The sequence below is a fragment of the Rhododendron vialii genome, chromosome 11a (assembly GCF_030253575.1).
Source record: "Rhododendron vialii isolate Sample 1 chromosome 11a, ASM3025357v1".
NCBI lineage: Eukaryota > Viridiplantae > Streptophyta > Magnoliopsida > Ericales > Ericaceae > Rhododendron > Rhododendron vialii.
The window spans coordinates 26,886,381-26,905,792 of NC_080567.1; the positions used below are offsets into that span (position 1 = coordinate 26,886,381).

Sequence of the window (19,412 nt, forward strand, 5' to 3'; positions counted from 1 at the left end):
AATAATTACATATTTCTTTAGCTGGATATTACCAATTGTGAATGAGACTGTTTTTTTTTTTCACAATATTGTATACCTCAGAGGGGTAGGGGGTTAGCGGGAGACTTAATTAATTAATCTATTAAGAGTTCAGAAGCTATTCATAGCCCTAAACTCCAACCGCTCTGATGAGGCTAGAACTCTAATTTCTTTTGTGAGAGGACCAGGAGATAACCGCTGCACCATAAAGTCCTTTGGTTGTGAATGAGTGTTAATTAAAGGTGGGGTTTTTTGCTTTTTTAATGGGATGGGTAACCCAACTAAACTAGTTAATCTATATGTACGTGGCACAGGCTTATTGATTACTCCCAACCACCGCTCTCCCTCCAGTTTCGCCATAAATACCCCAACTGTTTCTCTTATCGGTAATTATTCAATACTTTCGGTGTATACTCACCCTTCTCACATATCATGTAGGACTTATATGTAGGTTCTGTGTGGAGCCTACATGTGAGAGGAGGGAATATACACCGTAAATATTGAATAATTTTTCCACTCTTATACAATTCAACTACCTGAAACCCTCAGATTTACGGCCGAGTGCACCTGAAATACAATGTGGCATTAATATGTGGTACTCCTCGCAAATAAAATATCATCATCACATAACATTTTTTCTCTGTGCACAAGTTCCGATAAATTTTTCTTCAATTATTACTCTAATTTTTCTATCTATCTCTCTTTTCATTACTCAAAAAAATTTCCTCAAGTCAGAATAATAGCTCACCGCCAGAGGTGCTTTAATTGCTTGTGAAGGCCAAGAAGAAACCTCCAAAATCCAATCCCCCACCCCTGATGGCATTTCCCCAAAATTCCCAAACTCAAAGGGCAATTTCATAAACTCCAAACTATAATACTTACCACCCCCTCCTTCCCATTCCACCCCACCTTTTCCCCCCCTCTCTCTCTCTCTCTCTCTCTCTCTCTAAAGCCATCAAAAAAAGCAGCAACCCAAACCCAGAACAAGAACCATGTCTCTGATCACAGAGGAGATCAAAGCCAAGGCAGACGAGTTCTACACGGGAAACGCAATCTGCCAACAGAAGTCAAAGCAACTCCTCAGAGAAATGGGTCTGCCCAACGGGCTCCTCCCGTTGGAAGACATGGAGGAGTGCGGCTACGTCCACGCCGAGGGTTTCGTGTGGCTCAAGCAGAAGAAGAAGACCGAGCACAAGTTCCAGAAGATCGGGAAGCTGGTGTCGTACGCGACCGAGGTCACCGCCGTGATCGAGCCCGGGAGGATCAAGAAGCTCACGGGCGTCAAGACCAAGGAGCTCTTGATATGGCTCTCGTTGAGTGATATCTACTTGGATGACCCGCCGACCGGGAAGATCAATTTTCAGGTTCCGGCGGGGTTGTCGAGGAGTTTCCCGGTGTCGGCGTTCGAGGTGGAGGAGGAGGAGGTGGAGGTGAAGGGGGGTGGTGGTGGGGTGGGGAGTGGTGGTGCTGCCGTGGAAGTGAAGGAGGTGTAAAACATGTACACTGGGATTTACTAGGAACCGGGGTCCTGTATCTCACCATGCAGTGAGACATCTAGTCGTTCATCTCGATAATTAATGGTTTAGCTATGTTTATTAACTCTTACCGGTAAGAGTGTTTCAGCAAATCTGAACCATCAATCACAGTAATTGACGATTGATGTTGCACTACAGGATATGCACTACAAGATCCCCGGTTTTTTTTCACTATTGGTGGGAAGTTTGTTGTAGTAAGAACTTAAGGTTAACGTTTGTTTTGAGTTTTTAAATGGGACAGTGGTTCTAATAAACTTTATTCAGAATTTATATGGGTGTTTACATCTGACCCTAGTTACATAAATTTGCTCAGGAGAGTGTGCTCGACTAATTAATTCTTCAGGAACGTGTAGGTTTTATGTGGTGTCAACGTATATTAGGCAGCAATAATGCTTTATACATTACAATTCAAACACAACGCTATTTACAACCTCTCACTTACTCGTGCGGCCGACACGCACTAGAATTTATGAGCAATTTCTTAAGAGCATCTCCAATCCATTTCCATTTCCTCCAAAACATTGAAGGGAGATTTTGTAATTTATTCCATTTTTTTTAACTTTTTGTACTTTTTGGAAGAATTTTTGAGGGACCCATCGTCCTTTTTAGAGTTTGGAGGAATTTTGTACTCCAAATTTACTTTTGATCCTCCATTTTTAGAGGACCAAATTTACTTTTGAAGGACTAAACTCTAAAAAGGACGGTGGGTCCCTCAAAAATTCTTCCAAAAACTACAAAAAGTGAAAAAAAAAAAAGAATAAAATATAAAATTTCCCCTCAATGTGTCATATCCATCCTCTATTTTGAAGAAATAGAGGTGGATTGGAGATGCTCAGAGCATCTCCAATCCATACAAAATAGAGGATGGATGTAACACATTGAGGGGAGATTTTGTAATTTATTCCACTTTTTCTACTTTTTGGGAGAATCTTTGAGGGACCCACCGTCCTTTTTAGAGTTTGGTCTTCCAAAAGTAAATTTGGTCCTCTAAAAATAGAGGACCAAAAGTAAATTTGGAGTACAAATTTCCTCCAAACTCTAAAAAGGACGGTGGGTCCCTCAAAAGTTCTCCCAAAAAAGTACAAAAAGTGAAGAAAAAGTGGAATAAATTACAAAATCTCCCCTCAATGTGTTACATCCATCCTCTATTTTGTATGGATTGGAGATGCTCTAAGAGAATAAGAATTGAAATACCAATGGCCACTAGAGCTAAAAGCCCAAGTATAAGAGCAGTTATTCTTTCACATCCATGGCAAGTCTCCAGTGTTTCGGATGTAACAAGTTTGTGTCCGAAACACTTCACGTTACCAAAAAGAGAAAAAAAAAGACTTGTGTCTTTTCATTTGGTTGCATCTAAAGGTCGGCAACCCATCATAAAGAGAGAACAAGCAATATAAAATTTCCTACCTTACCTTTTCCTAGTAGAAAGTTCATAGGTATGCTTGTGGTTTAACTATCATTCCACTAGTATAAAAATGGTACACCATAGTTCAAGTGGGTTACAGAGAGGTAGATGGGGGAGGCGGGCTGGTTTGGATTTCTGTTTTCGATTGATGATTGCATTCGGGCTGTTCTACCATGGTTTGAGCTGGGGTTCCATTGGATCTTCTACTGCTTAGTCACGGATGGGACTCCTTATGCCGACTCCTAATTTAGGTTTGCTTTAGCAAAAACGGTACATCTTAGTCCAAGTGGGTTATAGAGAGGTAGATGGGGGAGGCGGGCTAGTTTGGGTTTCTGTTTCCGATCCGATTGATGATTGCATCCGGACTGTTCTACCATGATTTGAGCTGGAATTCCGTTGGATCCTCTACTACTTAATCATGGACGAAATTCCTTACGCCGACACTTGGTTTAGGTTTGCTTTAGCAAAAATGGTACACCTTAGTCCAAGTGGGTTACAGAGAGGTAGATAATCGAGGGAAACAATCACTCAACTTTCCAAACCAAACCAAACCGAACCTTACGTCCAATCACTCAACTTTCTCACTTGAATAATACACTCAAGTCTGGAAATACCTTTTACGTGCCACCAAAGCCGAAAGGGACTTGTATTAATTTTACACAAATCATAATCACACTATTTAAATGATTAAAATGGTTTATAAGTATTTGTTGAGAATTTAATTGCACCATTCATCCACCATCTTACACAGAGATACAGAGTAGTTGGAGGTTAGGATCAACTTGGACCACCAATATCACAATTAATTTGAGCATGTTCAGAGGTTGTTTGGTAGAGAGGATTTGAGGGAAGTTTTTGGAAAAATTGTTAGCAAATACATATGCAATATGATCGGAAATTCCGGAGTACGATTTCACTAATAATAAAACGAATAATAGATTGTTATTTCATGAATAGAAACGGAAAAAGAAAAGATAATACAGAAATTTGTTACACCGAACCGAGCCCTGAATCAGTCTCCTTAAAACAGATTCACTGCCTCACCGTTGGGTGTTGGAGGTTGGCCGGCGTCTGTCTCCCAAGATAGAACGGTTAGACCACGGCTATCGGAACACCACCGGAAAGCCGCCTTGGCGAACTGAATACTTCGTCTACCTCTCTCTCACACAAGAACGAACACAGAGTATACTTGGAGTATTTTTGTGGAACTGTGATCAATCCAATACGGAACTGCCCTATTTATACACCTCTGGAAGGATTTGTAACTTCCAGAAATGAATTTAGGGCCTTCAATTCACAGCCTTGAATAGGGTAATTCAATACTGAAACTGCCAGAGTGAATTGGTGATTGAAATCTACCATAAACCACACTTTTATGGGGCAATAACTTGCTGAAAACTGCTGGAAATTAAAGGATGTCATCCAGGTACAATGAACCCAAAATCGGGACCCTTCGGTAGTCTCGATGATCCTACGAGTGCCCCAATTTCCATTCACTTATCTGAAAATTTCCAACAAAAATGAGTAGAGATTAAGAGAAAATTTATTAGAAATTGTGTTGAGAGAGGGAATGGTTTTGGAGATAGGCAAAGTCCCCTTTCACCCCTCTGGTTATTGCCATGTACGAATACCCCTCCCATAGTTCAAACTTGACCGCATAATGTACCTGTGGTTTTGAAAATGTGCGGATAGACCCCCTACCATCATGTATACTCTCTCCCCTTACATATCATGCAGGACTTTTATGTGAGTCCGTGTGAGCCCTACATATTATGTGAGGGGATGGAGTATACACCATGAGTATTGAATAATTTTTCCTCTCATATACAATTCAACAACTAGCTGATTGAAACCCTCAAATTTATGGCCGAGTGCTCCCGGAATACGATGTGACATTGATATGTGGTACTCATCGCAAATAAAATATCGTTACCACACAACCTTTTCTCTCTGCGTACAAGTCCTGATAAATTTTTTCTTTAATTACTACTCTCATTTTTTTTATTTATCTCTCTTCTCTCATTACATACCCAAAATTTTTTCTTCAAGTTGGAATTAATGCTTTGTTTGGAAGTTGAAGAAGGTGAGAGAAAAGAAGATAAAGGAAAATAGGAGAAAATTGAGAAGAAAATGGTACTATTCACACTCTAGATTTTTCTATTTTCTCACACTTTTCTCTCCAAACCAAACAACAAGAGAGAAAATTTTAAAAATTTTCCTTCCTCTCTCTCACTTTCCTCAAATTCCAAACAAAGCCTAACAATTAACATAGCTCACCGCCAGAGGAATGGGAGAGGCTGTAGTGCACCCGGCGCACTACAGCCGATCCGATTGTCCATCTCGGCACGAACGGTTCGAATTTAATCCGAACTTTTATAAATCCTAGCCGTTTATTGTTTGGATGAAAATTCGAGCCGTCCATTGCCGAGATAGATGGCCGGATTGGTGTCCACCCCGGGTCCACCGCCAGAGGTGCTTTAATTGCTTGTGAAGGCCAAGAAGAAATTCAAGAAGCCTCCAAATCCAATCCCCCACCCCTGGTGGCATTTTCCCAAAATTCCCAAACTCAAAGGGCATTTTCCTAAACTCCAAACTATAATACCACCACCACCCTCTTCCCATTCCCCCCCACCGCTTTTCCCTCTCTCTCTCTCTCTCTCTCTCTCTCTCTAAAGCCATCAAGAAAAGCAGAACAAGAACCATGTCTCTTATCACAGAGGAGATCAAAGCCAAGGCAGACGAGTTCTACACCGGGAACGCTATCTGCCAACAGAAGTCAAAGCAACTCCTCAGAGAAATGGGCCTGCCCAACGGGCTCCTCCCGTTGGAAGACATGGAGGAGTGCGGCTACGTCCACGCCGAGGGCTTCGTGTGGCTCAAGCAGAAGAAGATGAAAGAGCACAAGTTCCAGAAGATCGGGAAGCTGGTGTCGTACGCGACCGAGGTCACCGCCGTGATCGAGCCCGGGAGGATCAAGAAGCTCACGGGCGTCAAGACCAAGGAGCTCTTGATATGGCTCTCGTTGAGTGATATCTACTTGGATGACCCGCCGACCGGGAAGATCAATTTTCAGGTTCCGACGGGGCTGTCGAGGAGTTTCCCGGTGTCGGCATTTGAGGTGGAGGAGAAGGAGGAGGTGAAGGGGGGTGGTGGTGGGGTGGGGAGTGGTGGTGCTGCCGTGGCAGTGAAGGAGGTGTAAAACATGAATAGTGTCGGTTCTGACGTTTGAATTGCCCAAAATCGACTTTTAAGTTTGGTTGTCCGCTTGTTATTATGTTTAAAAAAAATCAAGGTTGTTACTAAGTCTTAAAAAATTTAAAAAAGAAATCAAGGTTACATTGTATTTTAATTTGAATTTTATTAATAAATGAAAATGAAAATATAATTATGGTTATAGTGCTTTATAATTTAGCACAATCAGATTCAAAGAAAAATATGATGGATTTCTATTTTTTTTAACTTTCATTTATTTATTTTGATCAATGTTCAAAATTTAATTATAAAATGAAAAATAAAACATTATGGACCAGCTTGCAAAAATACAAACTTGACTATAAAAATGGTTAATTTTTTCGTTGAAGTTTTTTAAATTAGTGTTTGACTGCCTGTGTATGTATGCAAATAATCATTTTGAGTCATGTGTAGGCAATATGTACATATGCATGTATATTTTTTTATTTTTGTTTACATCATAACACTGTGAGTATGAGAGTAGTTTTTTTTTTCTGTTTTTAAGGAGTGACAATAATTGTTGATGTAGTCATGTAGAAGAAGTATCTTCCAAAATTAAGGACGACAACAAAGAAGAATTTTTCTATGGTATGTCAAAGTGTTTTGGTGTGTGGTATCTCAAAAATGAATTGTGCTAAGTATTTCAGATTCAATAGTAAATATATCATATGGAATGATAAGTATTTCATTGTATTACTTTTGAGATAGCATATATTTGTGGTGTACTCCAACAACAAATATCCTTTCACTTCATGGATAAATTGTACTACTTAAAAGGAACAGAATCCTACACAAATGGAAAGAGTAAATAGAATTACTCATTCCAAATTGTACTTAAAAGGAACAGAATCCTAGACAAATAGAAAGAGTAAACAGAATTACTCATTGTAACCAGAATTACTCATTGCAAATTGTACTTAAAAGGAACAGAATCCTAAACAAATGGAAAGAGCAGGTGGTGTTCCACTTTTTCAAAAAATACTTTTTTTTCAAACGAAGGTAATTTCAAACTCAAATAATGAAAATGAAAAATATTTTTTCAATATTTTTTTACTGTTTAAAAGATCTTAATGAGATCTATTAAATAAGATCCATATTGTTAGGAAAATTATTTACGTAAATATATAATTTTTAAGCTTGAAATTGCCTTCTCTTTCAAAAATTTCTTTTTCTGCAAAAGTGGAACGGCAAACAGAATTACTTACTGCAAGCTATTTTCGGATTGTTCCACGTCATTAACAGCACAATGGCCCTGAGTGAAAAAATGAGTTTTCGATGCTCGGCACAAGAATTGAACCTTGGGCGATTCATCCGGCTTACTAACCAGCAGACCAACTCCATCATTTATGCTAGGCTTGCGTCGAATTATTATTATTATTATTACTATGAAAAAAAAATTTTGGTTGCTCTTGCCCGGGGTTGCCCAAGCTCAAGGACTTGCAAGGCTTACCCCGGGGCCGGCCCTGAACATGAACATTGGGATTTACTAGGAAACTGCGGGGTCTGTAGTGCACCCTTGAAGTGCGGCATCTAGTCGTTCATCTGGACAATCAATGATTTAGATATATTTATTAACTCTTATCGGTGAGAGTGCTTCAACGAATCTGAACTATCGATTACGGAAATGAACGATCGATGTTGCACTATAGGGTATACACTAGAAGATCCCCTGTTTTTTTTTTCACTATTGGTGGGATGTTTGTTGCAGTAAGAACTTAAGGTCAACGTTTGTTTTGAGTTTTTAAATTGGACAGGACAGTGTTTCAGCTGTGGTTCTAATAAACTTTATTCAGAATTTATATGGGTGTTTAAATCTGACCCTAATTACATAAATTTGCTCAGGAGAGTGTGCGCCTCGACTAATTGTTCAGGAAGGTGTAGGTTTTATGTGGTATGAAATCAGGCATGTGTTCAGTTCAGTATACGTGCACCTCATCTTACAAGAATTTTTTTTTACTAAACATAAACATCACATTAATATCAAATAAAAAGTACATCAATACCCCCACCATACAAAACACGACTAAACAAACATCCCATACAACCACCAGCACGGCACATCCCATACAACCACCAGCACGGCACATCCCATCCCAGCAAAAACAAAAACAAAGACAAAAGCCCAACATAACCAAACTAATAAAGCTAAGAAGAATGCTAGGTACAAAGAAAATTTATCCCGAAAGTACCCCGAAAAAAGCAATCCGTGGTTGATAGCGTCAACAAGGTTTCGAAAGACATTTGGAATGGAACAAACTCTTGAGTAACAAGTTTGGACCACTAAGCCAAACTTTGGATTGGCCACTTGCGATCTTTTCGGTAAACGTATGTTAGGTAGCAATAATGCTTTATACCTTACAATTCAAACAAAGCTATTTACAACTCCTCACATACATGTGGAGTCAACACGCACTAGATTTTATGAGCAATTTAAGATAATAAGAACTGAAATACCAATGGCCACTAGAGCTAAAAGCCCAAGTATAAGAGCAGTTATTCTTTCACATCCATGGCAAGTCTCGAGTGTTTCGGATATGACAAGTTTGTGTCCGAAACACTTTACATTACCAAAAAGAGAAAAGAAAAAAAGACTTGTGTCTTTTCATTTGGTTGCATCTAAAGGTCGGCAACCCATCATAAAGAGAGAACAAGCAATATAAAATTTCCTACCTTACCTTTTCCTAGTAGAAAATTTATAGATATGCTTGTGGTTCAACTATCTTTTCACTAGTATAAAAATGGTACACCATAGTCCAAGTGGGTTACAGAGAGGTAGATGGGGGAGGCGGGCTAGTTTGGGATTCTGTTTCCGATCCGATTGATATTGCATCTGGACTGTTCTATCATGGTTTGAGCTGAGGTTCCGTTGGATCCTCTACTACTTAGTCACGGATAAAATTCCTTACGCCGACACCTGATTTAGATTTGCTTTAGCAAAAATGGTACACCTTAGTCCAAGTGGGTCACAGAGAGGTAGATGGAGGAAACAATCACTCAACTTTCTCACTTGAATAATACACTAAAGTCTGGAAAATGCCTTCTACGTGCCAGCAAAGCCGAAAGGGACTTGTATTAATTTTACACAAATCATAACCACACTATTTAAATGCCTAAAATGATTTATAAGTATTTGTTGAGAATTTAATTGCACCGTCCACCATCTTACACAGAGATGCAGAGTTGTTGGAGGTTAGGATCAACTTGGACCACCAATATCACAATTAATTTGAGCATGTTCAGGGGTTGTTTTGGTAGAGAGGATTTGAGGGAGGGTTTGGGGAAAATGAATAGAGATAAATAGATAAGAGGGATGAACTTAATAAGTGGAAGAGGAAATTTATTAGAAACTGTGTTGAGAGAAGGAATGGTTTTGGAGATCTCAAGACTGTGTTCATTTTGGGTCTCAAAATCCAACTCTTCTTTCTCCGTGTCCCCAATAAATTTTCTCTATTTCTCTCTCTTCATTCATTACCCAAAAATCCAAAAATCCTCCCTCAAAACCCAAACCGAACAAAAATTTGGCAAAAGCGACCATTACATTTGAGTATTCCTTCATGGAGTATTAAAGTTTTCATCAAATAAGTAAAATCGAAGTCCTAAATTGCATGTCCTTTTCATCACTTATTAATATATCCATCAAAATGGATGGATTCATCCAGAAGACCAATCCTACAAACACTAGTAGGTGATCCATTTAAAATTGGAATAGAATCCTACTAAACACTAGTAGGTGATCCATTTAAAATTGGAATAGAATCTCTCATAAACTAGCCCAACAAAGGAATTAATGGAACGCGGGTGGGAGTCGAGCCCAGACCAAAGACTTAACGAGGCTCTTAATTTCTAGGTGACTATCATCGCGCCAATGTGCCTACTCCGGAGGGTTATAAACACATAAATATATGATATTGTATGCTTGCGTAGAACACGTAGACTTCACCATTGTAACTTGTCGTAATATCTTTTAATGTCCAACGGTGAGAATGACATTGAGACACTATATCAATCATGTGACGTCTGCAACACCTAAATCAAGCTCAATACACAGCAACTCGAGAAAATGAACACATTACACTGCCACCAAGGCAATACAGTTAACTATCTACATTGTTTTGTTTTTCTAACCAATTGGTTCGTTAACCATCAACAATAGCGCCGAATAACGGGGCCGAACTTAGGTTATAATAGCTAAGGTAACCAAGGCAAAGTTCTCTCTCGCACCCCCTCGGTGCTTACAACTTCAGAGCCTGAAAAAATCCAAGATGACGGGATATCAGCAATCACTTGGGGAAAGAAAAATGGAAATAAAGCTCCAAACGAAAAGGTTAAAGGAGAAAATGAGAACCACACGTGCTTGACATACAAATCAAAACCGTACGAATAATTTGTTTTTCACATTTCCTCCAAGGGATGGGGAATGAATTCGGTAGGAGGGAATGGAAAAAGGATTGGTATGAAACTTCAAATACGTTAAAGACGCTATCTTTTAGCAGCATTATACCTTTAGGATATGTTGACAGCAAGATTTTGTAGTTCAGCGCTACCTCTAGGATACGTCATCCCCAAGATCTTGTGGTTCAGCAATCCCGACAATCTTCTCAATAACTTCTTTACAAAACTGTGTTTTGAATTACTTAATGTCAGAGATTGCAATGCCAAAGTATGCGGCATACCAAAATTAGGTTTGCACTCTTTAGTTATAGAGAGCCAAAGGTCAACAAAAGGACCCATTCACGAAAGGTTACAGAACTCAAAACCAAAAGGCACATTTCCATGAATGACTATGAACCATATTAATTCAATGGTATCCTCTCATTCATTTCAAAAGATGTATTTTTAAGGCCTACATCAAATTTTGTAGAACAAGAACGTAACTTATTGTGCAGTTGAGTATGCATAGTTGAGTATATGCTTGTTTTCTATTGCGTGCATGCTTATTTTAATGCAAAGGAAAAGAGAGAAAAAAAAGAAGGAAGGGGACAAAGGGACTCGTTCTCCACCCATGTAGGACTGCATGTCCAAGGGTTAGGTGTGGATTTGGACTTGAGAGTAATACGCCCTCGTTTCCAGGCACATAATGAAAAAGAAGAAAACATATTTGGTTTCCCAAACATGACCCTATGACCCGAATTATAGCACAAAATAAAACCCACACACAGAAAATTGTTACAAGCATCAAGAAGTCGTACCTGTGAAACCATAACCCATTTGCCATCAATCCAGTCTTGATGTAACCGTAAGTCAGAGTGGTTGAACTCCATTTCTTCATTGGTGCCCCTAAAGTATACTATATACCGTTGTCCGCCTTTCAGTACTTTGGTAATCACACCTACCCACCACCCGTCATTGTACAACGCATCAACTTCTTCGTGCAAGTTGAAACACTCAACCACTGAAGTAGCAGGTGGATAGGGCCTTATATGCATAGTATCAGACTCTTCTCTTAAAAATTCTGTATCATCATCATTCCTCAGACTCTTGTACTCGATCAGGAATTTGTCCTCTTTTTGTTGTTCAATGATAGTAGCAGCAAACCAAGCACCTTGGAAACCATCTTCATCACTGCTAACTTCAACTAGCATCCCCTTGCTATACTTGGCCTTCACCGTCTCTTTGCTAGGCTTCAATTTATCTACGGTTGACACTTTCTGAGGTGCAACTTTCTGGAACATTTGCATGTGTTATTAAATGATTTTCCACTTAAGAAAATTGGAAAGAAGTGAAAGAACATTTAACGAAAGTTAACATAAGCAACTCCTATCTAGAAGTATTTGTGTTTCATAGGCTAGAACCCTTATTAGCTCCATAAACTGATATGATTTGTCCTATGTTACATTGATCCCTGATTTTGGCCAACCATCCGTGTCGACACGACAAGACACGGGTGGGGGATATGGGTCCGACATGTAGTTTCAAAGCAGACACGTCTATTAAAAAAGTCTATATCAATATGGACACATTTACGATGAAGACAAAAAGAACAAGAACAAGAAAGACTCAGCAAAAAAGGTAATTTGTTCACTATTCGAATAAAAAAACCGATAAAGAAATTAGAAGTAAGAAAAAAGTGAGCAACGTGAAAAAAAAAAAAAAACAATTATGTGAAAGCAGGTAAATTAAATATGAATTAACCATTCGTTTAGATCACCATTCGTTTCTCATATGTTCATTAAATATATGAGTGCGAGGAGAGAGATCACCGAGTAGAGGACGAGAGGGCTCATCAGTCTTAGGAGAGGGAGTGGTACTACACTATGAAGCACCAACACTTCAAAAGGGCGCCGTGTCCATGTATTGGACACGGGGACACGTATTGGACACGCCACGTGGCGTGTCCAATAATTTTTATTATTTTTTGATAGGGGACACGCGGGAGACACGGCTGGGGGTCAAAATTTAATATTTTTAATGTTGGGGGGTAAATATGAAATTATTCAAAAAACTTGGGTTAAACTGTAATTATGCCTTTAAAAGAAAATTATACAATTTGTGAAATTATTCATATCCAATGGTTCATAAAAAAAATTTATATATATTTATTGATTTATACACATGTCGTATCCCCTACCATGTCTGTATCCCCATTTTTTTAGAATTGTCGTGTCCCGTGTCCGTGCTACATAGGTACTATGTCACTGACAGAAGAGAGGGCAAAAGACTAGGAAAAAAATCGGTGGGTGCCTTCACTAACAGAGACACCCCCTTATTTAGGGGCTGAACAACAAAGGAGGAACAACTCACATAGGAATCGGGGTGTGTCAAACTAGGTTCAACTTGGAGGTTTCTCTAACTACCTTTGTTTTTGGTGACCATGTGGATGTATCTTTTATTTATTGTAATCATATCTCATTGTATTCTTTCTATTTAAACATCGTATTAGGGTTGTATTTTATAATCCCTCAAGCAACAATATAGAGCTTCTCTTCTCTCCTTTATCGTGAATCATGGTATCAGTGCTAGGTACCAGAGATGGTTAGGGTGTGTGTCTCTGGCTACACGTGGTAGGTGCCACCAAGTGAGCACACTGGGCGTGAGGGGTGTGTGAAGCAAAGTCCCACATCGCCTAGGTACCAAAGTAATATGAAGTATATAAGCGTGAGGGCACCCTCACTTCATGCCAAGTTTTTTGCTTCTGATGGTGTTCGTCTTGAGGATCCTACAAAATACCTTGAGTTGGTGGGTTGCTTGGTTTACCTCACTGTGACTCGACCAGATATTGCATATGTTGTTCATATTGTTAGTCTACTCATGCATTCTATGTTATGTTCGTCCTACTCACCATCAATGTCTTCTACTTTTTTCTACTCCCTCTGTCCCAATTTGTTTGTCCAATATTTGGAAATTCAACTTATTTATGGAGCATAATGATTACACCTAAAAGTTGTTAACTTCCCAATATTTACCCTTCACCTTTTTTGAAAAGTTACTTTATTTAAAAAAAGTAAGGGCAAAAAGGGAATTTTATCCATTTAAAAGTCAAATGGACAAACAAATTGGGACAATACAATGTCAAAATGTGGACAAACAAATCGGGACGGAGGGAGTACATCCAATTTGACTATGCATACTTATGCTGATTGGCTTGAGGATATTAGTGACCGCAAATCCACCTCTGGCTCATGCTACCTTAGAAATCATGTGGCTTCCTTGGCTTCTATTGGATGTGAGTGTCTCCATTTCTTCTCCTACACCTCTTCATTGTGATAATAAGAGTGCAATTACATTGCCCACAACTCCGTCTTCCATGAACGCACGAAGCATATTGAAATAGATTGCCACTTTGTTCGTCAACATCTACAGTTAGGCATCATTACCTTACCCTTTCTTCATCTACGCTAAATTTGGCCTAATTCTTCACGAAGACTCACAATGCTACTCATTTCCACTTTCTCCTTGAACTCTCAATGCTCTCCCCTTTTGCATCCTGAGTTTCAGAGGAGGTGTGAATGTATCTTTTATGTATCTCAATCGTATCTCGTTGTATCTTTCTATTTAAGGCAGAGATTATGCGTAGATTCTCTAGGGTTATGTTTTCTCTATTTGAACATTGTATTATGGTTGTATTCTATAATATCTTAATCAGCAATATAGAGCTTCTCTTTCTATCCTTTGTCATATTTCAGACACACCCCAACAGTCGTATCATGGGATGATAAAAATAGGTTGATATGTCCTTATAATGGTAGCCACAAGAGTAGCAATGGCTAATCATTTGACTCATAACCACAGGATAAAGAATACCGAGGCTGCAAGGCAAGTAAGGCAAGTAAGAGTGGTTGTGGTTGTCACTGGATTCATAACCATAAGAAGATGCGTCAAAATCACTGAGACCTTGAGACCTTGTTCCATTAAGGGTTTTGGATTTTGGGTTCTAATCATTATCCCCTCTCTCTCTCATTTTTCTCTCTCTCTCTCTCTCATTTTTCTCTCTATCTCTCTCCAATCATTACCCATATTTTCAATCATTGCTCTATTTCTCTCTACACTCATTACCTACAAATCCAAATCCAAATCCAAAATCTCAAAATGAACAAGGTATCAATAAAGTAGATTGCAAGGTAAAATAATGGTCTGTTATCGACTTTAAAATAAGTGATTCCAAGCATATTCAATCGGTAACAGCCATAACGATCAGATAGCGCTACATAACACCGATACCAATGCAATTTTCATTCACACTGTAAGATCGGCCACAACGGGGCTCAGTACCGATTGATACCGTTTCGCAACGGTCAATAAGTATCACCAATATTTCAAACCAAGATTGGTAGGTAATACACCATCCACAATATCAGAAGTGTTGGTCAACGAGCCTAAGATAAGTCCAGATGGAGCCGGACCAGGCAACCTTGATTATCACTGAGCTCTGGCCTCTAGCTTTAAAGGAACAAGTCTTCCAATGATCTCGAGCAAAGATTGGAGGTCTTGCTCTTAACCGAGGTCATTTTGGGCAAGTTCAAGGAAGGTGATCCCCGCTGGCCTCTACGAGCATTGGTGCTTCATAACTATCAACCATTACCCCAAAATATTGGCTACCAAAGTCAACAAATACAGTGTTAAGCCGGGTTTGGGGCACTTTTTGGATCAGATTTTACACTGAAAGTATTCTAAAAGCTGACTTTCAGCTTTTGTTTGCGGTAAAGATTACCTTGGTCATAATTTCAGAGCTACGGTAAACTTGTTTATCTGCTTCTACGAAATTCTAAAATCTATAATCTATATGATGAAACAGCTTAGAATAGAAGTTAGGAATCACAAACAAAGACACTTTATGACAATTGCACAACTATGAATTCAAATCCAAATTAGAGAAATACACAAAAGCAACACAATTTATGCAACAAAACTATTCCTTTACTCAACACATACCTCTTCTCCTTCCAACGGCGGAACCCACTTCCCGTCCTTCCACTCCCGGTGAACCCTAAGCTCCGACCCCCCAAACTCTAACTGCTCCCTCGTCCCCCGAAAGAACACGGAATACCTCCCGCCCTCGAGCACCTCCGTCACCACCCCTTCCCACCACCCGTCATTGTGATACGCGTCCACCTCCTCGCTGAACTTGAAGCCCCGGCGGCGGGTCTCCGGCGGCGGCCGAGGCCGGAGCTGCACCCAGTCGAGGGTCTCGCGCAGCCGCTTTTTGCCGGCCTCGTCCGCCGTTAGGGTTTCGTACTCGACCAGGACCCTTTTGTCCTTGGCGCGAGACGGGGCGGGGCGAACGACGGTGCCCGAGTACCAGGCGCCGCGGAAGCCCTCGTCGTCGCTGCTGATCTCGACGGCAGAGCCTTTCTTGAAGAGGGTGGTGGTTGGGTCTGGAGAAGCCATTGGTGGTGGGTTTTCTGCAAGGAGTAATAGTTAAAGAACCTTCACAAATGGAAATGGGGGGATGGAAGTGATGAAGGAAGAATCGGCGGGAGACGCATTGTCGAATCTGTAGTGCCACTGGGTGGTGTTTCAGTGGGAGATTCGATTCGATGACTGGATTTTAGCTTTGACTAGCGGGAATTGACGAAAGACTGTTCTTGCTTAATGCTTCATAGGAGTAATTGTTTCGGCTTTTGGCTAATTGAATTGTTCCAGAACACTTTCTTATTAAAATAAGTACTTATTTCATATTTTTAAACTTAAAAATAATATAAATAAAAAAAAAATTTAATTTTTTTTTCACCATATAAAAGATCTCAATGAAATCTATCAAACAAGATCCATATTGATAGAAAAATTATTTACGTAAACACATAATTTTTGAGCTTGAAATTACCTTCTTAAAAAATAAGTACTTATTTCCGTTTCCGGAACGGAGCCTATCATCTCCATTTCTTACTCTTTTTCTTCCCAAAATTTGGATCAATTTCAAGCAAAAATTCATTTCGGATAGAGCATATCTAATGGTAAAATCCTGTTTTGATTCATATCTATTATTTTTAAAATATTCAATGGCATATAGGTAAATAAGAGAGAGGAGACGATCAACTCCGACGAAATCCAGCGAAGCTGAGCAGCTCCGACAAATTCCGGCGACGATTCGATAAGGTTTGAGTTGCTCTGACGAAACTCTAGTAACAGATTGTCAAGGTTTGGGTGGCTCTGGCGAAGCTCCAACAACACATCTAAAAGGTGTTTGTTGCTTTGACAAAGCTCCGGCAAAAGAGCCGTTAGAAAAATGGGGGAGAGGCTTGGGGGTTCTCCAGATTTCGACAAAGATATAGAAAAAACCCAAAATGAGATAGAGTTTGGGTAAAGGGGGATCGGGGACCCTGCAGAGCGTCACCCCTGCCGAGCGGCACACCTGCTAAGCGGGTGCCGAGCGGCCAATCCTGCCGTTCATCTCGGAATCAACGGTCCGGATCGAAACATCTTTTTCCTTTTTCCTTTTTTTTTTTTAAATCCGTTCGATACCTTTACATCTGGGCCGTCCAAAATACTTTTGGATGGCCGAGATGTGTTCGGCACCCCTGCTTTTCTTTTAGGGTGAAGATTGGAGATGATCTTATAAACCCGTAAAATTATACTCTTTGTCTAAAATTGCTCGTTCTTTTAGGCATTCGTGCCACTTGAAAAATTACCCATATTTCTCTATTTAAAATGTTTTCTTTTGGGTTTGGGCATAGCAAATGTTTTCTTTTGGGTTTGGGCATAGCTCAATTGGTCGTGTAGTTCCCTCTGGGAATGAGAGATCGCTCGCAAGTTCGATTTCTATGAATAGGAGATCAACCCTTGTAGTAATAGGCCCTGTTCCGAATTCTTTGAAAAAGATTTTTTAAAAAAAGAAGGTAATTTCAAACTCAAAAATTATGTGTCAACGCAAATAATTTTCTTACCAATAGGGATTTTATTTGATAGATCTTATTGAGATCTTTTAAATGGTGCAAAAAAAAATTAAAAAATTATTTTTTATTTTCATTATATTTGAGTTTGAAATTATTTTCTTAGATTTAAAAAGGAAGCGGAACGACACCTAACTTCTAACACTCCCCATAAACCCCCTCACTGATATATACAATGTTGATAAAAAAAAATGTTTTGTTTAGATTTTGAAAATCTATCAAACAAAATTCATATTACATATGAAAAGAGATTTTCACATTCCCATTTTTAAAATTTTTTTTTTATCTTTTAATGAAGCTTTTGTGTATTTTTTTCTCAAAAGCCAAAAAAAGGTGCATTTATATAACAAAAAAGGAGTGCGAAAATCATTATCATTAAAAAAATAGACAATTCTTTGAAAGATCCGAAATAGTAAAAAAAGATCAACAATTTGAGACGAAAAAAATAGTGATTCTAATTAATGCTAAATGTGTCACTTCTAGATTCACAAAATATCTTTGTTGGACATATAAAAGATGCAAGGAAGTTATTTTGATGCAAGAGATTTTTAGATACTTGATGGCATTAACTCATGAAAATTATGAAGGTCACTTTAAGAAAACCCAAAAGTTACCTGAAACCTTTCCAAGATCGACTCCTTAGATCTTCCCTAGTTCCCCTTGGGCCACAACTAGGATTGATCGACCAATTCCTTCAGCCTCTCAACTCAAGTTTGATTGAACAAAGCTTGACGATTTACCTGATGTTTGCTTGGGCTCTATCTTCATGCCCTCGCACCATCTCTTGAACCTTGAAAACCTCTCCTCCTGCAATGTATTTATAGGTGGAATATAGGGCTAACTAGATTGGTACCCTAAGATCAACGGTCATAACTTGACTTGCTTAGATCTAATGGTTAAAGAGTTGAGACTCTAGAATGTTCTTCACATCATGGTCAGGTTTTTTTTATAACTCAATTGTCTGAGTCAACTTACACAAACCTTAATTAATCTTGGAGGCCCAATAGGACAAATATCACCGTTCACTTGTAGAAGCCCAATTAAAGCTGGAGGAGGCTCCGCATGGATTGACTCCAAAAGAATTGATAGTACCTGAGAAATTTCAAATTCGAGAACTTAGGAGGTAACAAACTGTTGGGAAAAATTTTGGCATAACATATAATTCCAGAGAACAATTTCATTGATATTGTAACAATTACATAATCGATGCATAATACAATTATAAAACAGAATGGAACAGTCGAGATATGAACTGATTTTTCAGAAAAACAAACCGAGTCATGTGTGATACCACAGTCTCCTTAAGAAAGATTCGCCGCCTACCGTCAGTGTTGTAGGTTCGTGTTCGGCGTCTTCCTCCCAGGGTTGGCTCGGCTAAACCGCAAGCCGTCGGAACACCGCCGTCAACCGCCTTGGCAAACTGACTATCGTCTGCCTTTCTCTCACAAAAAACGAATTTCAAAATATGCATGAGGATTGTGAAATTGCTTGTGCTATGAACAAAATGGGATACACCATATATATAGCAAAAGACCATTGGTGATAACTCCTGTAATGAATTTTGCATAATGAATTCAGAAATTGATTTCTGCCATCAAGGAGGGAGGTTACGGGAATGAATACACCATCATGGGCAGGGGTTACGGGAGTTACGAAATCCCACACATCAATACGTCTATTGATTATGGAGCATCCAGATACAATGAACCCGATACATGCTCGGTTGCCTCGAGAGACCCTCCGGTAGCCCCGATTTCATTCATCTGAAATTTCGTAAAATTTCCAACACAAACTTCTAAGCCTTAGGCTTAATGATTAGGTCATCCCCTTGGGGTTCACATCATAGTCAAGGTTGAGGAAATTTAACAAAGAAAGCTCTAGGATCCTTATCTAGGA

At 39.3% G+C, this 19,412-nt stretch overlaps 3 protein-coding genes across 5 annotated transcripts; 2 read left to right on the top strand and 1 right to left on the bottom strand.

Moving 5' to 3' along the window:
* Positions 1 to 790: 790 nt before the first annotated feature.
* LOC131307496 (uncharacterized) lies at positions 791 to 1,823 on the top strand. Its single transcript, XM_058334030.1, has one exon. The coding sequence runs from the start codon at positions 1,011 to 1,013 to the stop codon at positions 1,509 to 1,511; it is 501 nt and encodes a 166-aa protein (XP_058190013.1). The 5' UTR covers positions 791 to 1,010; the 3' UTR covers positions 1,512 to 1,823.
* A 3,648-nt stretch (positions 1,824 to 5,471) lies between these two features.
* LOC131307497 (uncharacterized) lies at positions 5,472 to 6,352 on the top strand. The gene has a single exon (XM_058334031.1). The coding sequence runs from the start codon at positions 5,660 to 5,662 to the stop codon at positions 6,155 to 6,157; it is 498 nt and encodes a 165-aa protein (XP_058190014.1). The 5' UTR covers positions 5,472 to 5,659; the 3' UTR covers positions 6,158 to 6,352.
* Positions 6,353 to 10,124: 3,772 nt separating this feature from the next.
* On the bottom strand, positions 10,125 to 18,314 carry LOC131307498 (protein AGENET DOMAIN (AGD)-CONTAINING P1). 3 transcript variants are annotated; one of them, XM_058334033.1, is made up of 5 exons: positions 18,131 to 18,314; positions 15,559 to 16,028; positions 11,379 to 11,852; positions 10,691 to 10,807; positions 10,125 to 10,436 (listed from the first exon to the last, which is right to left on the bottom strand). In XM_058334033.1, the coding sequence occupies exons 2-4, from the start codon at positions 16,012 to 16,014 to the stop codon at positions 10,736 to 10,738; spliced, it is 1,002 nt and encodes a 333-aa protein (XP_058190016.1). In that variant the 5' UTR covers positions 16,015 to 16,028; positions 18,131 to 18,314; the 3' UTR covers positions 10,125 to 10,436; positions 10,691 to 10,735. The 3 variants fall into 3 exon arrangements, with proteins under 3 accessions (XP_058190016.1, XP_058190015.1, XP_058190017.1); XM_058334032.1 differs by lacking the exon at positions 18,131 to 18,314 and having other exon boundaries at positions 15,559 to 16,233; XM_058334034.1 differs by lacking the exons at positions 10,691 to 10,807; positions 18,131 to 18,314 and having other exon boundaries at positions 15,559 to 16,234.
* Positions 18,315 to 19,412: the final 1,098 nt, after the last annotated feature.